The sequence below is a fragment of the Xiphophorus couchianus genome, chromosome 20, assembly GCF_001444195.1.
Source record: "Xiphophorus couchianus chromosome 20, X_couchianus-1.0, whole genome shotgun sequence".
Classification (NCBI taxonomy): Eukaryota; Metazoa; Chordata; class Actinopteri; order Cyprinodontiformes; family Poeciliidae; genus Xiphophorus; species Xiphophorus couchianus.
In genome coordinates this window covers 15,765,395-15,790,516 of record NC_040247.1, presented here as the reverse complement: position 1 = coordinate 15,790,516, position 25,122 = coordinate 15,765,395, and the positions used below count along the sequence as shown (strand labels likewise).

Sequence of the window (25,122 nt, the reverse complement as noted above, 5' to 3'; positions counted from 1 at the left end):
TTGTGGACTTTAACCCTTATGACTCTGTAAGAATAAAGACAGACAAACAGGAAGTTCCAGGATAAGGTGACGCTTCATCAGAAACAGGATCATGAAAAGAGAGTGAAGGGAGAAAGAGAGGTGAGAGAGAAAAGAGGTGGGGCATATTCTGAGTCAGAAGAGCAACATGTTCCGTGGCGCACATTTCTTATGAGTCATTAACTCGCTAGTTTCTTGTTGGAGCTGCAAGGAGTTTGACAGACTGTGGAAATATTAATCTCATTTATCATGGATTTCTAAACAAAGTAAGTAAGAGATATTTAAACAAGATAACTTTCCTGATTTGATTTCAAGTGTTAAACTCACATTGACTCGTTACCTATTTCTTTTTTTGTTTTTCCCAATCACATAGATTATTTGCTGGAATTTTCTATATGAGTTTTAAGTGGATAAATGGCCTTAGATGGATAACGTGTAAACTTAATAAGTGACAAAGTTTTAGTCGTAGAACACATAGGTTTTCTGTTCAATATATTGCTGTGTGTGTTCAAGAAAAATAAACAAAGTAGCATAATATGTGTCTCTTCTTTATTCTTTCTCAGGTTGTAAACAGAGTTGAAACCCAGGACACGGCCTCAGTCTGTTTGTCTCGGTTCACTGCTTCCATAGCAACTTCTGCCAGGACTATTGCAAGTTAATTTATTACAATCCCCCCCCCCCCAAAAACATCACAAGGAGAGCAACAGTGCACCTGCCAGACTAGGCTGCTGGAAAACAGTCTGTACAGAAATATGCTGTAGGCCTCATATATGGAGCTTTGATGCAAAATGTTTCTTTTCAAATCTTCCCTCTGGTGCATCGTCTTCAGCCTGTGTTCGTCAGCCTGCGGCTTGGAGTTCATAAAATATGACAGGGATGCAGTTATTTGCCAACAGGTATTTTGTGAAGTAGCGCTTGGATGACAGTCAAGATGACACTTTTTAATTTCCTTTTACTGTCGGCATAGCTGCCTTCGACTTTTAATTTCCCTTGTCACAGATAAACTGTTTCATTAAAAAAAGTAATCAAAAACTGATAGCAAGATATAACCATCTGCTAGCATGTTGCCCTACAGCAGTGTTATTAACAGAACAAACAAAATTTGCTGTCTGTTTAGTTTTATTGACTAAACATACATCTCTTCCTCTCAATTGTCTCTTTTCAAGGCATTTTCTGACTGCACCATCAGAAACGGTCTTTATGAACAAAACGACAACCATGTTCAGTTTGAAGCATCTTTCAAGCTCTGCTGTAAGGCCGAAAGAAACTGTACACTTTGTCTTGTGCTAGAGACAGAAATCAGCAACATCCCTATGGATAAAGATGTGGAAAACGACAACCACTCTGGCACTGATGAGGAAGATGACAATGAGGACACAACACTTGAGAGATGTAAGGTTTTATTTAACCCCTTTGCTATGATCTGCAACATCTGCAAACATGTTGCAGATCATGCAACATGTTTGCATGATTTGCAAACATGTTCAATTTGTCCTTGAGTAACAATAATATACCAATCTCTATTCTTGGATTAAAATAACAATAATAATAATTGCTGCTTTTTATTTCACAACAACTCGACAAAAAAAGGGTTAACTTAGATTGCAATGTGCCAAATGCTTTTAAGGTTGGCTACAAGTTTTAAACACATCAAAAGAACCTTTTTCAGTAACATTTTATTTGACGGGCTGTGAATAAGACATGTCAAGACAGTCATAAACATGGCATAACAACCTGTCATGAACATGAGTAAGTCTTCATGAATATTTATGACTGTTGTCATAAAGTGTCATTCGGTAAATCATGACACTTTTAATACAAAGTTGACATTATTCAAAATGTTTTTGTTATGACAACTTGTCATTAATCAAGAAATCATGATCTGACATAAATTTGTTATAAATGTCTTACTGATTAAACTTTAAGCAGATCAACATAAAATACAGGCAGTACAGTACAACAATACAACAGTACAACAATGTTAAAAATGGATAAACAGGTAAATTAAAAACATAAAAATTATTTAAAACCAAGATGGTCTCGGTCTGGGACTGTGGTGGTTTGAGAATGAGACTACTACGAAATTATTAACAGGCCTACATGGCATTTTGAGGACGTAATATAATAATTTCAATCAGGTGAACTGGAACAGAGACAAATCTGAACATGAGGGACATCATGGGGAACCACTGACACGTCTTGTAAAAGTTAATTAGTAATATCTTCCACTTTTATTGTAAGAGATCTGCAACGACAAGCAGTAGGTAAATCATTAAAAGAAACTGGTAATTGTCATTTCCAGTGAGGCAATTTTCAGCTAATTGTCAAAGACAACACCTAAGGTGTAAGATGACTATTTCTGAGATCAGTTCTGGAGTCAAGTGGCATGCAAAACATTTGTTGATTGCAAACTGGATTTTTCAAATCCAGGTGGCAACCAGTCAAATAATCAAGTATAATTATAATATCTACATTTGGATAGAGACAAAGTTGATGACTCTCAGAGAGTTTAAATCTGGTTTTCAAAGAGAAATTACATAAAATGGGCCCTCTCTATGTGTCAACTCTGAAACTGAGTAAATTGATGTTTGAAAATGATAGATCAGAATGATTGAGTTACAGCATGTCAGCAAATAAAAAAAAGATAACTTTACTTTTGTTCTTAATATTCATTTCCCACATATTAGACAAACAAAAGAAAAAAGCAGAAGTTGTTTTTTGAGATATCAGTTGTTTCACTGCTGTCTCAGTCCTTTCATTGCCTCACCTTCGCTGTGGTTTTTCTGTTGCAATAGCTTCTGTGATGGCATGTTACCATGATCCAGCCAGCACCATGCCCGGATGCAAGAAGGTGGAGTTTACAGTTAATTACACCACTCTTGCTCACCAGAACAGTAGCAAGGTACTGTAAATTTCCACGCAGTTTGTACGGCTGAAGAGTTTAAACTTAAGCACCTCGTTCACAGATTTTTTGTACATGTGTGATCTTGACAGATAACCATTGTGATCACAGACAAGTTTCATTTTGGAAGCCAAATAACCGTTTACCCCAACATACGACTTGATGCACCTTCGGAACTGAATGGTACAGTGTTAGACACTTAATACTTTATTTTATTATTATTTCAGTTTATGTCAAAATGTAAGCTGAAATAAACAGTTAGTATGTAGCAATACTTGTGAGGGCATTGTTTCACCACCAAGTTTCAATTGCATAACAAGGAACCGGATGATTTCCTTTGAGCAACAGGTCAAAACATGTTCAGCAATATGATACACGTTTCTCTTTGTCCACAGTGTGTTCCCAGGAATCCTTCCAGCAACGCATACCCATGTGTCCAGGTAAACAAAACAGAAAAATCAAACATTAACTGAAATTAAGTTTTTATTTTTTGTACAACATATACAGCTTTGGAGAAAAATGAAGAGACCATGTACTGAACCCCATTGAAAACCTCATGGTTGTTCCCCCAAATATTGATTTCTGAACTCTTCCTGAGTTAAAACATTAGTATTGTTGTTTCTAAATTAATATGAATTGGTTTTCTTTGCATTATTTAAGGTCTGAAAGCTCTGCATCTTTTTCGTTATTTTGACCATTTCTCATATTCTGTAAATGAATCCAAAATCTTTTGCTTGTAATTTCAGACATGTTGTCAGTAGTTCATAGAATTAAATAATAATGTTAATTTTACTCAAACATTTACCTATAAAGAGTGAATTCAGAGAAACTGATCATTTTAAGAGGCCTCTTAAATTTTTTCCAGAGCATGTTTGAAAACATGACAATATTTTATTTTCAATGTTTCAGTGCCAAAGTTCCGCATCGATCCAGTTTTCAAGGAAAATTATGTTGAGCTGCTGATTGAGGGCAACAATTCCCGTCCCTCACTCTGCATCAAATACGAGGAGAACGGACGCTGTCTGGTTAGTGTTACCTTTATGAATGGGTTCAGTTACAGGATGGGATTGGGACTATATGTGTAAAGTCTTAAGGAAAAATTGTCAAAGTAATGTTTAGGAAATATTAGTAGTAATATATCCAAAAAATAAAAATAATCAGATTTATTCATTCATAATTCATTCAGGCTTGTTGAACAAAAAGCAGAATAACAAAGCTGAAGTACATTTTAGACATTTTAACCAAAGCAATTAGAAAAAATAATTACTTTGGTTATTATTTGGTTTTCAGTTTTGTGCTTAGTGTCAATTCTGATAAACATGTTGTTTTTGAAGACTAAACTTTTCAACCTTTTCACATTTTGTCATTTTGTTCAATTTTTTGATATTAGACCAAAACAAAGTAGGACATGACTATGACATGAAAGAATAAACAGAATATATATATATATATATATATATATATATATATATATATATATATATATATATATATATATATATATATATATATATATATATTTTACAAATATCCTCTAAAAGACTCTAGAGCATCTGTCTACTACCAGGGTGTAATCTAGACTTGAAAGCTCAGGTACTGTCAAACTGGATGGACAGCTTCTGTGTTGATTTGTTTTAAGTCCCCCAAATGCTGTGTGAATAATATGAATAGTTGCAAAACTGAATCAGCAAATTCAACGTTTGGTGTAGCCCAGACTACAATACCGGCTCTCATTAACACTGTGATGTTGTTTATTTCTGTTCCTGAATAGAGTTTGGCCCAGACCACCATCCCCATTCATTCTGTGGCACCTTGCATGTGCATACAGGTTCTCTTATTATTTTGCCTAAACCATGAGATATCAATAGTTACTCTTGTTTTTACTAATTTAATGACATGCTTTGGTGTATTTGTGATCTTTAGGTATGGGATAAAGATGATGAGGGAGCTGTGCGTTCTCAATTATGCCACTTTGACAAAATAGGTAACATTGTCTTTTTGAAATGTTTCTCATCCTTTTCACAACATTAAGCAGAGGAGGGTAAATCATTTGTAACAATGTCTTTTTTTGTCAGTTAAAGGATCGCCACCTCCTTTACAACACTTAATGTCGAAAAACGTCTCGGTGAATGTGCGCCTGAGCAAAATGGGTGACAGAAACACAGTGCTTTTATGGAACCTCACTGCCCCCTGCAGGCTGGATGGTGAAGTGTCGCTTTGTCTCAAACCGAGCAGCAGCGAAAATCTTGCTGGTGTGAGCAACTGGAAACAAAACAGTATGGGACTTTGGGTAAGAACAGCATTAAGTACATCAACAGTGTTGTATTTCTTTGTCTTTCTTTAAAAAGCAAAATATATCATCACCAGTTTTTGGCCTAATTAAATTATTTTTTTCCCCTGTATCGTTCTTGCTCATTTCTTATTTGAATTCATTAAATACTTTTAGTGCTTAAATTTGTACAAAATTCTAACAATAACATTGCAAACATCATGAGCGCCATTAGTTGCATACCTCCTGGAAATTCAAATCTGAAATAACTAGTGATATTGTAAACAAAGCTCTGGAACATTGTCAAATGCAAAGTATGACTAATACTTTACTTTTGTGTACCCTGCAGGTAAAACAAGGAGCATTTGAAAACGTTGATGAAAGCATTTCCCAGTGTGTTATGGTAAATATTTACACAAGCCCTCCAGTCAAATATCTGCATAAAGCAAACATGCTCAGTTAGCAGTGTTTAATAACTCAACTATTTTTAATTATTTGTGAAGGTGAAAATAAACAGAACACATCAGGAATTTGGTCCATTTTGCACGTCTGACAGTAAGTTTGAAAAGTTTAGCTGCTAATTCTGGTAGCAGGATGGTGTTTCTTTCCTTTCTTTTACAATTCAGCCACAACGTTTTTTATTTGAAAATTTTGTAAAAACTTTATTTTTGAACCTGTTTCTATTGCAGCTAGCAGATGGCGCTGGACTCTCCTGATTGTCGGTGTTTTGCTGGTTGGTTGTCTGACAGCATTAATGATTCATTTCCTGCGTGATTATGTGAAGAGTAAGTTTTATTTTTTATATTTTATTTAAACCTTCCAGGATTTCTCTTTAGAAGCTTGAATTACCAAAACAAATTAACTTCTTGAGGTCATTCTTTTTTTTTTTTTTAAATGCACATGCTTAAAAATCAATTTGAAGAAATACACACAAAAAAGAAAGTGCATAGTCCAACTTACCCACAGTATAATTTATAACTTTATGATAAAGCATTGAGTGTTTGTGTTGGAATTTGCCCCCAGCACATCTGTCAAAAGCTCCTTTCATTTGCCCTATAAACCACGCCATGTTTATTAGATTTTAAAACCTCTTTGCGTCATACTTTTTGAAGCATCAAATATAAGAAATATAGATATTCAATCAGCAGCTCTGCTAAATCTTCAAGTATATTTATCTTATTTACTCTGACTTTTGCAGAATGGGTGTGGAGCTGGCAGCACGGTGGATTCGTAAGGAGTAAGTGTTTTTTTTTTCTATGTAAAATCCTTTTGTTAATAATCATGCAGCACATCTCTGAATTTAGTTTTCTTTTTCTCTCTAGTTGGCAGGAAGGGCCATGTGGTTCTGCTGAGCCCCCCAGATTTGGATGACACTGTTTCAGAGTCAGTTTGTCTGCTGGGTTCCCAGCTCTGTAGCCAGGGCTTCAGTGTGTCTGTGGATCAGTGGTGCAGGAAGGATCAATGCACAATGGGACCTCTGCCATGGCTCTACTCCCAACTCCAGAAGCTGGACAACATGGGTGGTCGGGTTTTGCTGGTTCTCACCCAGAAAGCCTTAGAAAAAACTGAAGAGTGGACCCTCTTGAACAACAACGGAGAAGGAAGGGATCAGCAACAGATGAAGTCACCTTATTCTGATCTATTTACGGCCTCATTGTTCATCATTCAGGCCCACAAGAGGCTGGGCAGGGTGGCCGAGCGCTTTGTTCTGGTGAAAATCGACTCCCACCAAACACAGAGTCACAGCAGCGACGGGAGACTTCCAGAGCTGCTTCAAGGGCTTCCTCTGTTTCTGCTTCCCTCTCAGAGCCAGTCGCTCACAGCTGAACTGATTGTAGAAGAGGCAGAAACGACAAGGATAAGCTGGAGGAGGAATATCTGAAGCAAGTGGAGGTTATCAAAACCATTTTGTTAAAACACCGTGGATGAATTTACAAAAAGACGTCATATAAAAAATACTGCTGCAGAATCAACATGAAGGATATGCTTATCTGGACTGAACAGTCTTTGGTTTGTAAAGAAGTAGTCCTGAATTGTGAAAGTGAGGTTCTGGTGCCAGATTTTAGGCAGTTATCTTAGATATCTTAGAGTTGCATCAGACAACTATTTTGGGTTCTTTATTTAGTATAAAGCCAGGTTAGTTTGTTCTATTGACCAAATCTAAAGACTTGATTGACAGAGACCAAATCCATAACAGAATTTGGCCATCTTAAAAGAACTTAAATCTTTAAACCTCTAGGTCAATTTAGATTATTTCTGTTTCATGAATCTTTTAAATTGTCCTCATTTTGTACTGGCCTGTTATTTATAGAGAAGGTGATGGTTATCTAACCAGGAAGTGAAGGTTGTAGGTAGTGTGCCTTAAATGATGTTCCTGTGTGAAGTTAGTACAGAGAAAAAAGCTAAACACATTTTTTTCAGTCAAAGTAGTTTCTTAATTGTGTAAAAAGTGAAATGTGTAAACATTTAAGTACTTAAACAGCTATAGTACTATTACTTTTAGTCTACTTGTATAGATGACAGCTACTCTGACTGAAAATGCTTTCATGCTCCAGTTTTTGTACTTTTCACACAGGATGGTCATTGGTGGCACACTGTCTCTTACCTTCACGTTCTGTGTAATTAAAAACCAGCTTTTGTGTAAATAACCCACCAATGCAAACATAATGATGGTCTAAGCCTAACAAATTAGCGTTCCCTCAAAATGTTATGACACTTTGAGATTAAATTTGTTGCAGGATGGTGTGCTTTGCTACTGGCCCTTCTTTAAGGGGCTTGCTTCATCCTCCAGGACCAACTATTTTGGATTTATACTAAATTAACTACTACGATTTTCTACAAGTATAATAACTGCTTACAACCTCTTCACAGAACCTCATTTCAGTTACACAACCAGTGCTACAATAATGTTATAATGTAATATTCTTTCTTTAAAGAAAGACTGTGTTTTGGTCTTCTCTCAATCCTTTGCTGAAAATCTGAAATATGTTCCTGAAGCAGGTGACGTGCAGCGTCATGAATAAATCTGAAGGGCAATAAGCACATAAATATGTAGACAGGTAAATTGTAATTTATGGCTTCTATTTTTATTGTAAATAAATTGTAAATAGGGATATTTTTTTTACTCATCTATGAATACTAGCTTCAAAGCTATAACATAACCTAATCGTAAATTTTTCAAATTGTAAATAATAATCAAATTATTATTATGTAATATAATAGAAACAGTCTTTATTGTCCTGCAAAGGGGAAATTGAAGTGTTTACACAAAAAGTTCTTAAAGTGTTTAAAACGATATATAAAGATTGATAATAATAATAATAATAATGATACACTGTACAAGACTATAACAGAAAGCTTCACGTCTTTTAACTTAAACAAAATAAAACTACTGGTCATGGCGCAGTATATGAGCCAGTCACACTTAGCTAAAAATAAACTTGCGACCTAAAAGCGCTTAACCAGTTGCAGAGGATCTTATTGGTTCAGAGCAGTGTCAGTTTCAGAGATGCGTTTGTGAAGAGTTTTTATGACGATCCGGGAGGGCGGTGTTAGGAGATATAAGTGATAACAACGAGCCCCGCTCCCTTCGGTGGTTTGGATGTGATTCGCAGTCAAATAGTCAGAGTAGCAAGTCAAAAGCGTCTCGTTTGGATTGTGTGCTTGACTTGTGTAAGGAGGAGGTAAAAAGACGCTCTGTTGTGCTTAAAGTGTTTTCTTAAATTCACTTTCTGTTGACTGTGTGTGTTGTTTAGCTATCAGTTTTATTTTTTATATTTTATTTAAACCTTCCAGGATTTCTCTTTAGAAGCTTGAATTACCAAAACAAATTAACTTCTTGAGGTCATTCTTTTTTTTTTTTTTAAATGCACATGCTTAAAAATCAATTTGAAGAAATACGCACAAAAAAGAAAGTGCATAGTCCAACTTACCCACAGTATAATTTATCTCGTTTGGATTGTGTGCTTGACTTGTGTAAGGAGGAGGTAAAAAGACGCTCTGTTGTGCTTAAAGTGTTTTCTTAAATTCACTTTCTGTTGACTGTGTGTGTTGTTTAGCTATCAGTTTGGCAGAAAGTTAATATTTGTCTTTATTTTGAGATTTTAATTGTAGGCACTGGTTTTTTATTTATATATTTCATGCAATTTCTGATAAGCCAAAGGCAATTGTGTTATATTGCGCAACTCTATTGTTTACAAGTACTGTTATAAATACTATTGCTGTATTGAAGATCTATTTCTTAAATAAAAAAGGGGAGCCCAGAATGTCTAGAAGTATTTAAATGTCTTACTCCGTGTTGGTGCTGATGGAAGTCATGTATTTTAAAATCTACAATCAAAAAGACAGTACAACTTCTGGCCAGACATTACAGTAGTATTCAATAAATTAAAATATTATTGGAAATTGAACTTTTTTTCAAGAACTCAAATTGCTAATACATGTAGCTAATGACAGACTCATATTTTCAAGCCTTTGTTTCTGTTTTGTTATGATGATTTTTCTGATTAAATCTAATATAAACATGACACTTAGGATTTGAATAATTACACCAGACCAATAAAATAAAGAGTGAAGGTTATTTTAAGAAAGTACTTTTAACCTGACAAACAGCGTGTCACATAGAAAGGGCTGAAAATGGGTGACAGTTGTATTTACAGTAATGGTTATTTACTTATGCACATCTCAGGGTAAAAGCAGGACATCAAACATAAACACATTTTTGTTTCTATGTCACTCAATTTAAAAAAAAAATTCTACCTTCATAAATTGTCCAATTAGTCTTGTTGATATGTGTTATATATTATCACCCTACATAGTCTAAAAACAAAGAAGCCCATTGTGAGCTAGGCTACTTTGTACCCAAAATGTACTCGGTGGCTGGGTGGTAAGTTTGAGGGTTTTATGCTGAAATTGCCTAGACATGTACTTTATTTTTACATGACTGGATACACAACTTTGAAATGGAAAAATAACTACAGATGGAAAAAAATGCAGGAAAATGTTAACATTACTTTCCTCTAGAACACGGGTGTCAAACTCCAGTCCTCGAGGGCCACTGTCCTACAGTTTTTAGATGTGCCACAGGTACAAAACACTGGAATGAAATGGCTTAATGACCTCCTCCTTGTGTAGATCAGTTCTCCAGAGCCTTGCTAATGACCTAATTATTCTATTCAGGTGTGGTGCAGCAGAGGCACATCTAAAAGTTGCAGGACAGCGGCCCTTGAGGACTGGAGTTTGACACCCCTGCTCTAGAATAAATGTAAACATCAAGTATAATGCAAAAATTGCCACATGATCCTACATGAACCTTGACATTTTGACAGGCGTTTGCTTACTTTTGACATTGTTTGTGTTCTGCTGTCCACTTGATGGAGATGTGATCAGTCCAGGATGTCAAGGCCTTTCTCCTAATAACAGATGTTACACTGACAGGTTTATCTCTTGCTCAGATGGAAGAGAAGTGGCTACAGAGAACGCTGCTGCCAGCTGTGTGGCTGTGCAGCGTGCTGGCAGCTCATCAGGTCAACAGCTGCCCGCATGCTTGTAGCAAATGTTTAGGACAAGAAAATGACCTTTGCAAAGAGTGCAAGCCTGGATGGGCTCTCTATAATTTCACATGTGTAGGTAATACATACCAAGCTTTTTGTATAAATATGAGCATCATTTCTTGTACAGTATCTGTCAACACCTCAGGTGGTTAAGCGTCTTTCTGTTTTGGTCGGTTTCAGACATCGATGAGTGTGGCACTGAGCTGGGTTCCTGCTCTCCAAACAGTTACTGCTTCAATATAGAAGGCTCCTTTCAGTGCAGAGGTCAGTTCTTTATCAGGATTTATTTTATTTACTGAATGGGTGCAAGTATCCATTCAGCAAATTAGAATATGAAACATATTGTATACAGGGTGGGCCATAAGTTTCCATACATAGAAAAAAAAAATGTATATTGGACAACGGTTTTTTTAATATAATGTGCTCTATGTGATTACCATTGTTTTGAATACACATATTAATATGTGGACCACTTCGTGGTTGATCTGCAACATTTCCAGTTTTCTGAAACTTGCAAGTATGTTTTGCCACAGTGTTGTGTGTGACGCTCGTTCCATGTTTTCTGTTAAAGTTTTGTGAGAGCGCAGCATGTTAGTAATTATTTTCAAAAACAAATGTTTTGTATATCTGCTAAAGGTTACTTTCGAAGGTAATTTCATTCTGACAAGAGAGGTTAAATTACTCTAATTTACTGAAAATGAATATATGCCAAGATTTGCCAACACATTTTTTTTTTACTGCTTCTAAAGTCTTTACCTCAAAACCCATCCTATTAATTTATGTTTTAGAATGTCGTCACTCATTTACTGTGTTTGTAACCTCTCAGAATGCAGTGGGATGAAAAGTTTTTGTATTTCCAGGCTGTGATGTGGCCTGTGTTGGCTGTATGGGTGGTGGAGCAGCTCGCTGCAGAAAATGTGCTCCTGGGTACAAACTGATGGGCTCCAAGTGTTTAGGTCAGTGCGAATAACAGAAGTAACTGCCTCTGATAAATATGCAAAAATGCTCTTTAATCATACCTTCAATTCAAGTAGATTTATTCTTTGACAAAAAAAAAAGTTAATGAAAAGTCTGGTTCTAGTTGAAGGGGCAGTATTATTATTTGCCAGGCACAGCATGCCATTCGATAGCACAATCAAATAACTATGTTAACTTCAGTTGTTAAACTATGCTATATGTATTAAATATGACTTAAAGAAATTTGACTTTGTAATTGAGTTTCTGTCACTTTAAAAGCTCTTGCTCTTTCTGTAACTCCTCCTTCAGGAAGTTATCACAACATCACATCTATATTAACCTTTTAACAGCATTTCACTGAGAAGTGTCTCACATATGAGCTCAGCAGATGCACAGTTCCACCTAGTGTTTGCAAATGTTGCTGGCTAGTCTGAAGGAGCTGAGAGGGGGATGTCTAGGGAGGGCTGCTCTGAGAGGCACACGCTTGGAAACTGAAGCTCCAAAAAGGAGCGGCACTAGGTCCACCCAGGCATTTTGCACAGCTGAATATTTGCCACGGGGGATTAAAGGATCTCTCAAACATGCATGAAATAATGATAGCAGCACTCCAGGTATGTTTTTGATGAGGGAATCACATTGTAACATGACATAAAGCTAAAAAAATGGTGATTTTACTGCCCCTTTAAAGTAGCATTTCACAAACTCCACAGTGTATGATTTTACTGAGTATTTTCCTGAGCTTTAAAAGTGTATTTACCTCCTTTTCCAGCATCCTCACATAGAGTTTTAGCAAGATTAACACAAAACCATGCAAATAAATGAGCAAAATGTTTTTGTTTGCTCAGATATAGACGAATGTGGTGACAGAGTACTTGCCTGTCATGGTTTGGACGAGATCTGTGTCAACACAGAAGGCTCTTTCCGCTGTCAGTGTGCTGAAGGCTTCTTCAGGAAGGACAGTGTTTGTTTGAGAAAGCAGCTGCCCAGTGAGTCTAATGTTGATTTTTTTACGCTCAAACACTTGGGTTGACAACAGAAAATGAAGCTTACAACTCTCTTTCTCTCCTGCAGATGCTCAAGAGAAAGGCCTCTTTGAGGATCTTCAAGACGATGAAGTGGAGGTGCTGCAGCAGATGTTTTTGGGGGTGTTGCTTTGTGCTTTGGCCACGCTGGCAGCCAAAGGAGATCTGGTCTACACATCGATATTCATGGGAGCCGCAGCAGCCATGGCAGGTTACTGGCTCTCAGACAGGGGTGGTAGTGTCTTAAACAACATCCTAAAAGGGCGCTAATGCGCCAAATCGTAATGAAAAGGACACATTCAGCCTCAGATATGAAAATAAATCCATTTGGTTGAAACAACTGCTATATATTCTGGAAAACAAGCCACAGAAACACTTCAATGTTCTGATGAACCTCATTAATCCGATTAAAAACACCTTTTGTAAACAAGCTTTAAAAAAACAGCTTTTAATTATTTCTGGATTAATAATTTCATTGGACTAATGTAATATTGTATGTACTTGATTTATATAATGTGTTTCAGTTAGAGAATTTAGTGAAATAAATGAAGTTTACAATAATATTGTTTATTTGAGATATACCCCTACATTATTGTACATAACTATTTACATTAAACATTTTTTATTTTGTATTCAAATCATCCTGAAGGCAGCCTTCAGCTTCATGGTGTGTACATTTTTCAGAGATACATTCTTAAAATATACATTAGGTCTTTCACATCGATGAGATACTTTATGCGTTTTTAAATAGACTCTGTGATGTGGTGTACTTGTCATTCACTAACTCACCCAGCGCAATGACGCTTATGCCAGTGTTTGCAGGGTGACAGTGGTTTGAAAACATACTGTAGAAAATGGCTACTGGGCCAGTGATGTAAATGCACTATTCTGTTATTGCTGTATTTATAGAAATGTAAATCTTTTTTAACTCCATGGTTTGTAAAATAGTCTCTATGCAGCCATTGCTTTTGTGGGCAGCAATGGCTGCATACAAAATGAGGCACGCTGATTTTAAATCAGAGTATTAAATCACCAACAAAGACAGAAAGAAAGTCACCTTTATTTGATGGATATAAACAAGCTGGCCAACACTCAATAGTATTATTCTGATACAGCACAGACAATAGCAAACTGGGGCACTATGGACAGCCTCCTATTGTTAAAAAAAGCAAACAAACAAAACATTACATAGTATCCATGCGTCATTCGAAACTTGCCCACTTCTTTTCTTTAACGACTGGCTGATAAAGTTCTCTTTTTTTTAAATAAATTAGTCTCTTTTGCATTGATAACACTTACACACATTCTGTTATCTGCACTCACACACGCACGTTGCTCTCTTTTTCTGAATACATTTATACCAGCAACACCCCCACACCTGGAAAAAAAAAAAAAAAACATGCTGCGCTCTCACAAAACTGCACAGGCTGTCTACTAAGGGGACACAGTAAGTGAGACACACATCACTCTCCAACACAATATCACACAGTCACAATGCACAATGCAGATGCAAGAAATGGATGAGAACTGATGCTGCATCAGCTCACGTTCACACCAGTGATCATTCAGCATGCTGGACACACATGGAGTTTTGTTCCTAGGTCTGTTACTGTACAGCTCAAAATATTTACCATTACAAATAGTACTGTCTCGAACTGGTATTCTTAAGTAAGCATAAATGATAAAAAAAAATAAAACTCAACTTAAATACAAAACTGAATGAATAAAAAAGTAAAAACTCAACATTTGCTTTATTAAATAATAATTAAAAAAAATCTGCCATTGGTCACAGTGATTTGTTCAATCAAACAGTTTCATCAACGAAATAATAAAATAAAGACTATTGCAGCAAAGAAAGAAAAAATATGGTTGGCTTTTTGTAGTTCTTTTAAAGGCCTTAAAAAATGACTGGTGAATCTACGCAGCTGCTTCTAGGCACGGATAAAGAATCGCCTGTTAGTCTTTAGTCTGAGCACAGGAAACAATCTCCCAATCTCCGGCTTCTCCTCAGCTTTCAATGATTATATTTTTAGATAATTTTTTTTTTTGACACGACAATAGAGCAATCACTGCATAGAGTACAGTAGATTATCCATACACCATCACCTTCAATTGGCACGTAATGTAAAAATCAGCATGCATGGGCACAATTAAAATGTTCCATGTTGTCTATCGTTTAAATAATGTATGCTATATCATGGTAGGAAAACTCCCTACTTCAAGTATTCAGTAGATAAGGACCTGAAAATAGAGGATTAGTACCCCCTGATGGTGAAGTGAGGATTTATGCTCCTCTGTCTGTTTGCGCTGTCTCTCTAACAATAAAAAAGGCCTTTATATCAAGATTTGTAAACAAAAACGAACAAACAACGTCTTGTACAACCTGTTGGTTTTTGTTCAATGGTGGGAGCTGCTTTAGTGGGAATGACACATGTAAAAAAAATGAAGATTGGATCACCTTGGTTTGAGAAGATTTGGGTGAAATGGAGAGACATTTGTTTACAATAACCAACACTTGACACACAGACACCGGGAGGGTCGAGGAAGGAGGAGGGCATTAGTAACAGTCAGCTTCATTTTCTCATAATACTGTAACAACGTGATGGTTCTTCTACCTAAATCAGCTGTCACGGTCACACACACATCACCACTTCAGTTCACATGACGACAACAACAAATACACATAGGAGAAATGCATCCAGACAGAGTCACTGAAACCTCTCCTTGGAGGATATTGTGATAGTCTTCATTTACAAGTGCAAGCTTCTGCTTGCAGCAGAAGGAATCTCACTGCTACCTGTGAGAGCTACAAAACAAAATAAAAAATACTTTTCTCTGTTTAAAGTTGTCACCACAGGCTAAGTGGTCTTCAACTGAGTTGATTAAGTGTTAAAGACATAGTTAGGGATTTTTAAAAGTGGAATTCTGGGCGTTTGTTATCAGCAGTCGGAAGTTGCTTATATCCTTTTACAAATTACCGTTGTTTTTGTTTTCTATCATGTTAATGTTTTAGATCATTAATAAATCTCAATAACAAATAAAGGCAACTTTAATTTATACAAAATGCAGTTTTCAAATGATGATTTCATATACAAAGGCAAAAAAAGCTGTCCAAACAAATTAATAGGTATTGACAGACAAGTGAAAAAAAGACAACATACTTAAAATAAATAAAAGTGGCATCTCTATTTGAAAAACATTAGTACTGGTTCATGAAAACACCGTTTTAAAGACATCACATTCCCTGACGTGATGTGAAAACTATTTAGTACTGAAGTTGTGAATATCCTTTTCCAAATGCCTCTTGCACAGGTATATTATCCTAATCTTTATTGTGTGTAACATTAATTTCAGTTTTACATAGAACATCCATAGAAAACTCATCTTATATCACATATAAAATAATGCAGCATAAAAAGATTAATAAAATAGCATTCACTTGAGCCACTTATTGGTTTTGCCTAAATTTCTTAAACAGTTTTTTTGTTTGTTTGCATTTTAACAAACATAATTGCAATGTCATCATTAATGAACCTCAGGGAAACAGAGCTCGCTGCATATATACCAAAAAACGTTCATGTAAGCTATTGTCCCATATCTACTATAAAAGCAATGTTAATGCAAAGATTGATAAGAAAGTGCACAGATTGATAAGAAAGTGCACATACTGCTGAAAGTTAATTTGAGAGAGCAGAACAGTTCTATGGAACTGGATCCAATCTGACCTGTTGTCATCTTGACTCTACAGTGGGAAATAATTTCCTTTCATCTAAACTGAAATTGTTCAGTAAACTACATTTGAAGCAAAATGTCCAACTGCTGATATAAATCCCACAGAACCCCTCCTCAAAAACTCTCAACTATCCCCTTAAAGGAATGTAATATTGGCATCTTTTCTAGACAGCTAGATAATTTTGGACACACTTTCCCATAAACTGCCGCTCTGAACCTTATTTAATATATTTTATGTTTTTTCTTTTTCTGGATTGGTCTGTATTTTCAGACAGGGAATGTTAAGTTGCTGAAGGGTTTTATCACAGCGTACAAATCTGAGGAAAATTTCATCCATCAGCACTTTTAAATAAAGTATCTCTGACCTCGAGCCAGTTAGAAAAATAACCATAAAGGAAAAAAAAACAAACCCATATACTATATCTTATTAGTTTTAAACATTTTTGATCACATATAGACACACTCTATAGATTTCTCTCTATATGTATAATATATGCATATCTATTTTTTGTGTACAGATTTTACGAGGCACAGGCCACCTTGTTGAGTAGGAGAAAACAAGTCACTATGTGTGGGGAGGTCACACAGGCTACTGCTGGAAGATTATGAAGGAGAGGGGAGAGGACTCATTGAGAAACTGGGGTGTCACTGGAACCACTTAGATCTGCAGAGAAAACGTCTACTTAGCGTCACAGTCTCTTCTGAGGCTAATGGCAGCCATAGATTTGGAGAAAATGTTTAATTGTTGTTCACAAAGGCTCCCCACCCCCAAATTTTAACCAGTATATATACAAAGCAGTCTTGTACTGTTGCTTATGAAGCCCATTGTGGGACCAAGTCCCTCTACTGTAAAAGGACTAAAAGATGCTCTGATTAGCTCTTCTGACACCATTTAGTTTGAGCACCAGCAGAAGCACCATTAGTGAAAGTTCCTGCCAACACAGAGGAGGTGCATAGTCGCAGAAAATCAAAAGAATCTAATGAATATCTTCTGACCACTCTCTTGGCAGCTCTGATTGGTCAAATACTATTAGAATTAATTCAAACATACATGGAAAAATAAAAATGCATTATCTCTATGTTGATATCTGCATAGACTGATTTTTCTTTTACTATCTCTGACTAAAATGAGGTAATGCGAAGAAAAAAAAATGCTGAGGAGAGCCACTACTTTGAGGCAAAAATGAGACCCCAAAACCAAAGGTTTGTGCAGCAAAGGAAACACTGCAGGAAAGTCACTCAAGGCGCTCCATAGGTGAACAAAAAGTGCTTCCTTGTGCCAACAAAAAATGGCAACAGAAAACCTAAAGTGACTTAAATGTGTTGATGACATGCTAGTCAAGATAGACATCATAATAGGAAGAAATGCCTAACACGAGACCTCGAAGATAAATACAACTTGTCTGGATGTAAAAGATACCAGAAGACGCTCCGAGGGTTGTTAGAGATACGTGGAGGGGTCAGATGTCACTAGGTGAGTCAGGAGGGCAGTGAGGATGAGCGTCAGGCCTAGAAGCCAGTCAGAGCTTGACTTTAACAGTCAACAAGATAACCATTTTAAAACAAATGATGTGGTTTGATGAAAAAAAGAACTTTACTGGCAGAATCATAAATTCTCTGTTATGAGGATGAAGAGGGGTTATTCAGCAGGTGATAGACAGGTGAGGTGACTTCTGTGACACCTCTGCTGCAGGGTAACTGTGGTAGTCATGTCCGTTAAAGCAGCAATTTGTCTTCTGTGTCTCCCATCAGCGCATCATTTTAGATGATTTGTGAACACTGTGGAGGATGGTCTTCCTATTCACGCAAAGCGAAGCCCTCACCTCACCTTGTGAGGAACATAAAAACAAAGTATGGTTGGAAATGTGATATTTATGCTTACACAGCAAGAGAAATAAGTACTGAACATGCCAATGTTCAAAGAAAATAAGATTTAGTCACTAAATTAAGTTGTGTGGGTTGAACACTGGGGAGTCGCATGAAAGAAATGATTGCAAAGAAAGTCAAGAAATGGCTGAAAATGTACAATAACCGTTCAATATCAGTGTAAATAATTCACAGCTGGTTTAGTCCTGCAAAAAGGTTTCTCATTACAAAGGTAACACAGCAGAAACATTTCATACAGAGAAAAAGCAAGAAGATATCTTTAAACCTTTACAGCCACATTGTTACAAAATGCACTGATGCCGTTAGAATTGGCCATATTTCTAAACTTCTGAATGTTTCAGCAAATACAATTATGATCATAATCCAGAAGTGGAAAAAACATAAGACACTGTCACAACATTTCTGACAAGGAGTCACTACAATAAACAGAACTGGAATTAGCAGAATAATTTGACTACAAGAAAACAAAAGGCAATGCACTAAGACTAATGGTCTCTAAACACACTCACTGCACAACGCTCCACTGCTGAAAAAAAGCATAATGAGGCTTGTTTGAGGCTTGCTGCAGAGCATTTAGATTAGCTTGTAAAATACTTGGGTCTTCTGGTCAGATGAGACCAAAATGTCTCATCTGACATTTTGTGTATGTCAAAATGTAACTCCTTGTGTATAGTAGCACAGGTTAAATTTGACTGTCAGCACAGTCAGACATAGTTCAGAAGTCTATGTCTGAACTTAGTCTATGCCTAAGTTCAGACATAGACTTCATATAACTAATGAAAGGATAGATTGACTAGAACATTCTTGATGAGAATCTAAATATTTTCAACAAGAAAATGATGCCAACCACACTGCCAAAAAACTATCAGATGATTTAGAGAAATAAAGTCTGCAGACGATGGCTAAGACCTACTGCATGTATGATTGAAACTGAAGATCAGAGTTTATAGAAGACGACTCCTTGAATGGTCAGGGTTTATAGAGAGGTCGTGAGAAAGAATGTGTCACCATCACATCTAACTGGGATGTGATGGTGTTTCATCGTCATATTTTTGAGCAAAACATTGACATGTTCAGTACTTATTGTCTCCTCTTTATGTGTTTTTATTTTCAAATGTGCAGAAGCACATTTTAATTACCTGCTCAGCTGCCAGTCTTCATGCAGGACCTGAAAACCTGAGTACCGCCTCCTGTTCCTCAGAAAGAAATGTGCAAAACTTAACAAAACAAAAGACAAAAGTAAAAAACAAACAAAAAAAACAAACAAATAAAGGTCCCACTGCTCAGAAGTACTGATTCACTGAAGGTGATAAATGTTTATTTGGGTGGTGTTTCAACATCTTGGGATGGCCATGCTCCTCCAGTAGTGACTGAATCTCCTACATGAGAGGAAATAATCAGGTATGACAGTAAAAAACACATCATTGTTCAGTTTTTGCTATATACAATGTAAACAGCTTCAGAAAGGTCTTAACTTACCCCTCAAAACAACATTAGAGCTTTGGTTGTCTCAGCTATGCCCAAATGCCCTCCTCGTCATCCTGTTGTGCAAGAGAAAATACTTAGAGACCAGATTTAGTTCCTACATTGTTAGTTCTGCTGACTGATTTTACTCTACCACAAATTACACCATCACTTATGTCTTATATGATAACCTCAGTGAAAGAGCAGCATGTTTTTGCTTTAAATGCTGTTTTGCCCCACATTAACTTTAGTCGTGTACAGTGTCTTCCAGAATGACTGTTTTTTGATGGGATGTCCGTTGGTCCTGTGTTTCACTCTGGAAAACACTTTTGATCTAAAAAGTGTTGCACATCATTGTATGAAAGATGTGCAATTTTGTTATTTTGTCATTTGCACAGTATGTGTTCACTGACCTGGTCTGGAGAGGGACGGTGACCTGCATGTGGCGGTCCACGGGCCGGCCCTCCACGATGGTGAGGTGAGGGGTGACGAGGATGCTGGGCATGGTGTGGATGTTGGGGATGCTGAGGGTGCTGAGGATGCTGCGGGTGGGAATGCTGTGGGTGAGGTCCTTGGGGGGGAGGGCCATGTGGGTGTTGGGGGTAAGGGTGCTGTGGAGCCGGATGTCCATGTGGGTGCTGCTGCACATGCTGTGGGTGCTGTTGGTGCGGGTGCTGTGGCTGTGGGGGACGTGGATGCTGTTGGTGCTGAGGAAGCGGTTGAGAGTGCTGAGGATGCTGAGAGTGCTGAGGATGCTGAGGGTGTTGTGGGTGCTGCGGGTGTTGTGCGTGTTGAGGATACTGGGGCTGCGGTTGCTGTGGATGCGGGTGCTGTGCCGGGGCTTGTGGGTGTTGCAGGTGCTGTGGGTGTTGGGGGTGTGTGGCGTGTGGATAAGGAGACTGCTGAGCATGGGGAGGATGGGGGTATTGGGGCTGAGGCTGAGTCTGGGCATGTGGAGGCTGCGGCTGGTGGTGAGGAGCATGTGGATGATACTGCTCATCCTCATAGTTGTCAGCTATCAGCTTCATTCTGCTTTGTGTCTGCAAGAAGAAAATTATTACATCGTGATTTGTTGTTTCAAGCTACCATCTCGTTACACTAACCAATGGACAACAAGCACAAAACCTTAGAATATACTGAGGTTTTTAACATCTATCCAACTAATTAAAATTTACACTCATTTTAAGTTTTTCTTTAGCAAAATGTTCTATAATCTATTATCAATCCAGCAAACACTGTCATATGTTTTTCTTATTGCTTTCTACTTATGAGGATATTACACATTTTATGATAAACATAAAATAACTTAGAGGAGCTAAGTATTTTCTTCAAAAATATAAAGCACATCTCTTTTTGATGATAAAAAACCCCAAAAGATCTGAATGTACTGTGATGATCCGAAAGCGCCTTACAAAATTCAAACCAATTAAACCTTTTTACTTTTTCTCACATTACAGCCACACATTTTTCTGAAATTTTATGTGACACACCAATGTCACTCAAAGAAGTGAAAGGAAAATGGTACAGATTTCCGATTTAAAAAAATAAATAAATAAAAAAAAACAGGATGTACATTCGTATTTAGTTTTCCCAAAGTTGGTTAGTAGATTTATCTTTCACTGTACTTAAACTGCAATTCTTTTAGGGCATCTCTCTACCAACTTTGCAGATATAGACACTGACAATTTTGTCCATTATTCACAATGATTTACAGTAAAAAAAATAATGAAGAATGCAATATGTAATTTGTTGATTGAATATAATTTCCAGGCAGAGCAGGTCAACTTGTATTATTGACAATCAGAAAACATACAGACATTAAATTTGTTTTTCTATGTTCAGACAATAACAATATGTCATAAATGATTAAAAACATGATTAATTTTGTGTTAATAATTCAAGTGAATTGATCAAAAAGCATTTACACTTTACATATAATTTTGTCGACTAAACTCGCAGCTTTAATCAACTAAAATTTTAGCATAGTTAGTGAACTAAAACTAGACTAAAACTATTTTGATGACTAAATTATGACTGAAACTAGTCAATAGATTAAAGTTATAACTAAATAAAAGTTTACTCTCAATATTAAGACTGATTCACAGGGAAGTAGCTCAGACTTAGTTAAATAAAAAAATACTGCACTGAATTTTTTTCTAAAATATACTTAAAAGTATGTAACCTTGTTGTTTCACCTAACAATTATGTGATACTTTGTGTTGGTTTCAATTGCAATCCATATGTAATTGAAACGTAAAAGGCCAAAATTTATGGTGCAAGTGCTTACATCAGTTTAGGTCAGTGTCACTAGAGCAGACGCAAATTGAACTGAGCAACTTTTCTGTTTATTTGGACTCAGAAATCCTACATTTTCTCCAGAAAATGGACAAGCTAGAAGTTAGAAATCCTTGCAGAAATCTCTTGTATTGAAAGACAAAATAAATACACATTTAAATGATCCAAGTAGTCATCAGCACACATTAGGCAGAGTTAAAACACTGTAATCACAGGCCTGGATAATAACAAATGAAACACAAAAGAAAGAATAAGGTTTGCTCTTAACCTTCTCCTGGTCTTTAGAGACGGTGTCATTTAGACCCCATGAGTTTTTTTTACTCTGTGCGCACGTTGTCACATTGACCCCATGTGCACTTTCATGATTTTTAACGGTCTAACGGGACAACCACACTCGTCCCTACTGTCCGACCGTGACATTTGCTGCACTCCACCTGAGCTGCAGGAGGGTCAAAAGAACTTGCGTGGCAATTTACTTCTTTTTTTTTTTTTTTACAATGCTTGAAATGGCACTAACGTGTTGTTTGAGTTGGTGCATCAGTTTGTCCCGCTCTCTTTTCAGGGCCAGCACCTCCTCCTGGGTCTTCTTTTTATTGGAGGCAGATAGTTCGAGTAATGCTATGTTAGCGTCTTTTTCACTGATGGCTGCCAGCAGAGCTTGTTGTCTGAAAACAAATCAAGACAAAAAAAAATGTATCATCCACACATATAAAAATTGTAGAACCTTTATCAATTCTAAAACTGCACTGAATCTCTGCCAAATACAGTTCATATTCAACTCTACTTCACAACTACCTGTGGGCAGAATATAATCCTGTAGCAGTTCTTTAAAATTAGAAGGGATGAAGTCTATTTAAAGCACTGCTTAGTAAATTTGTAGCTTAAGTATTTGTAGCCAAGGTGTTTAACTTAACACACTTATACAAAGAGTTGGAGGGTGAATTCAGCAAAGTTTGGTAAACCTCTAAAGATTTGACATAAATCAAGTAGTTTATGTATATTAATGTGCACATGGCAATGCATAGTGTCTTTGTATGTAGTATTAACCCTAATTTAAACCCTATAGAGAGGACAACATACACAATAAACATCCTTATTAATGAAGCTTTGGGACTTCTGCTTTTTGATACAAATGCTGTTTTAGAGGCATATTCTGCAATGTCTTGTCAAATAACAATATAAAATTGATACTACATATGAAATTAATTGGACAAAGTGAAACTGTCAAGTTTGCAGCAATACTGACTTCATTTCAAGGATCTCCTCCAGCTGCTTCCTGCGCTCTTGTCTCATGTTAGTAAGATGGGTGTCCCTCTCCTGTAAAGACTGCTGTGTGGAGGAGAGACGTTGCTTGGTGGCATCCAGCTCCTGTCTCGTCCTTTCCAACGTGCTCATCAGTTCCTCCAGCTGACAGACAGCACAATGGACAAAGCAGAAAACACACAGTGACTCAGTGCGTACATATGAAATGCTGCTCAGAAGTTCAAATACGCTTATCATGGGCGTGAATGTCATCTGAATTTTGAGCTTCTACAACTAGAAGTTGGTGCACGGTTTTGAATTTAATGTGAAAGTCCTATGATTCTCACAGGGTCACAATTACACATACTGTCCCTGATGTGTATACACACACTCCTATTTATATGGGAGTATACATATAAATATACTTTTATATGTATACTTTGTTTTTTAGAGAAAAAAACACAAAAAATGATCTTATTTCTCAACTAGTTCCTGGCACCATTTATTTAAATTGGTTTGTTAACTGGTGTTGACCGCACTTTTAAGCCTGGTTCATTAATGTTCAAGGTTCTCAATATCAATGTAATTTCAGAAGCTTAATGTTAGTGTGGTTCATCATTCAAAAATACTTTTAATGGATATGTTTGGGGTCATTGTCTTGTTGGAACACCCACCATATTCAGTCATTAAAACATTTGGAGAAATGTTTTAACATACCTTTTTAACACAAATATGTTCATATTGTACATGATCTTAATTTTAAAACTTTAAAGTTTGAACGGTGGGATTTTTTTAAAGAATAATGACCTTTAAGTGTGCTCAGTTAATCATGATGCAATTTAAACCACTTAGAGGAAACTGGATGCAAGATGTATGATGGGTTTTTCTAAAAAAGAAAAAAAACGTTGGCATTTTCTGCAAAAACTTGTGCTAAAAAAATATAACTTCTCTGAAGTTTCTTCAGGGTATTTTTCCCAAATATTAGTAGGGTGCATGTATATATATGAACTTCAATTGATGAGAATAATTTCACAATAGATTCAAACTTGTGCACATTCATTTTACTATTTAAAATCATCAAGTTGTTTATTACATCATCAATGCACCTTAAAAGATGGATATTGTTTACTGAGTGTATTTAAATTTATAAATGGCACTTCAGGTATTTAAACATGCATAATCAGAGCTTATTATTTATGAAAGATAAGTTAAATCCTCACCTTTAAGTGGTGACCACTTTCTAAAGAGCCTTCCTTGCGAGGATCTTGCCCTAAGCCTTTCTTGTCCCCTTGTAGTCCCAGTTTGATGTTGGAACCCTTCTTGATCTGATCTTTACCTCCTTGCCTGTAAAATTACACACTTCTAAAACTTGTTCATACCACAACAGTAATTAAGTCAAATCTAAAGGAGCTAAGGTGTGAGAAGGGCACAATGCAAACCCATAAAAAGACAAGGAACCATAATGAGTACAAATGGAAGAAACTGTGTCAGTCATGATCTCAGTAACAAAGCATGAGCATCCCATCTGAACTGACCCTCATGTCATTGTTGGGAGGGCTGAAAGGTTTCAGTGCAGGAGTTTGGATCAACCTCAGTAGAGTTGGACTACGAGAGTTGCAGGGAAATGTCTTACCTTGGAGCTAAACTGCAGACAGGTAGATTTAAAGGTAGAAGACAATAGGATGAAGGACACGTGAAGAAAACATTGGAAGCAGGAAAAAACACACAGAAGAAAAGCAAAAATAAAAATGTAAAGAAAGTTTTCGAACCAAAATGTAAAAC

General features: G+C 36.6%; 3 protein-coding genes across 10 annotated transcripts in view; 2 read left to right on the top strand and 1 right to left on the bottom strand.

The window, feature by feature from the left end:
* The first annotated feature begins 153 nt into the window (after positions 1–153).
* il17rc (interleukin 17 receptor C) lies at positions 154–9,458 on the top strand. Of its 2 annotated transcripts, XR_003593578.1 has the most exons (16): positions 154–284; positions 582–914; positions 1,185–1,410; positions 2,814–2,920; positions 3,013–3,103; positions 3,316–3,360; positions 3,830–3,945; positions 4,692–4,748; positions 4,844–4,904; positions 4,996–5,210; positions 5,539–5,592; positions 5,693–5,744; positions 5,879–5,974; positions 6,388–6,426; positions 6,512–8,872; positions 9,176–9,458. XR_003593578.1 is itself a non-coding variant. In XM_028002483.1 (15 exons), the coding sequence occupies exons 2-15, from the start codon at positions 807–809 to the stop codon at positions 7,069–7,071; spliced, it is 1,821 nt and encodes a 606-aa protein (XP_027858284.1). In that variant the 5' UTR covers positions 154–284; positions 582–806; the 3' UTR covers positions 7,072–8,492. The 2 variants fall into 2 exon arrangements, 1 of the variants encoding a protein (XP_027858284.1); XM_028002483.1 differs by lacking the exon at positions 9,176–9,458 and having other exon boundaries at positions 5,002–5,210; positions 6,512–8,492.
* On the top strand, positions 8,727–14,584 carry creld1a (CRELD disulfide isomerase 1a). Its single transcript, XM_028002484.1, has 7 exons — positions 8,727–8,834; positions 9,138–9,175; positions 10,643–10,817; positions 10,922–11,005; positions 11,602–11,697; positions 12,544–12,684; positions 12,770–14,584. Exons 3-7 carry the CDS (start codon positions 10,643–10,645, stop codon positions 12,988–12,990), a joined length of 717 nt encoding a protein of 238 aa, XP_027858285.1. The 5' UTR covers positions 8,727–8,834; positions 9,138–9,175; the 3' UTR covers positions 12,991–14,584.
* erc2 (ELKS/RAB6-interacting/CAST family member 2) overlaps positions 13,765–25,122 on the bottom strand; it is a 51,560-nt gene continuing 40,202 nt past the window's right edge. For 6 of the 7 annotated variants that reach the window (XM_028002467.1, XM_028002469.1, XM_028002468.1 and 3 more), the window contains 8 exons: positions 24,974–24,985; positions 24,561–24,684; positions 23,345–23,505; positions 22,616–22,763; positions 20,217–20,843; positions 19,819–19,880; positions 19,479–19,718; positions 13,765–18,280 (listed from right to left, as the gene is read on the bottom strand). In XM_028002467.1, coding sequence (XP_027858268.1) covers positions 19,854–19,880; positions 20,217–20,843; positions 22,616–22,763; positions 23,345–23,505; positions 24,561–24,684; positions 24,974–24,985 — 1,099 coding nt within the window. In that variant the 3' untranslated portion in view covers positions 13,765–18,280; positions 19,479–19,718; positions 19,819–19,853. The remainder of the gene's footprint in view (positions 18,281–19,478; positions 19,719–19,818; positions 19,881–20,216; positions 20,844–22,615; positions 22,764–23,344; positions 23,506–24,560; positions 24,685–24,973; positions 24,986–25,122) is intronic. The other variant, XM_028002473.1, reaches the window with a different exon arrangement.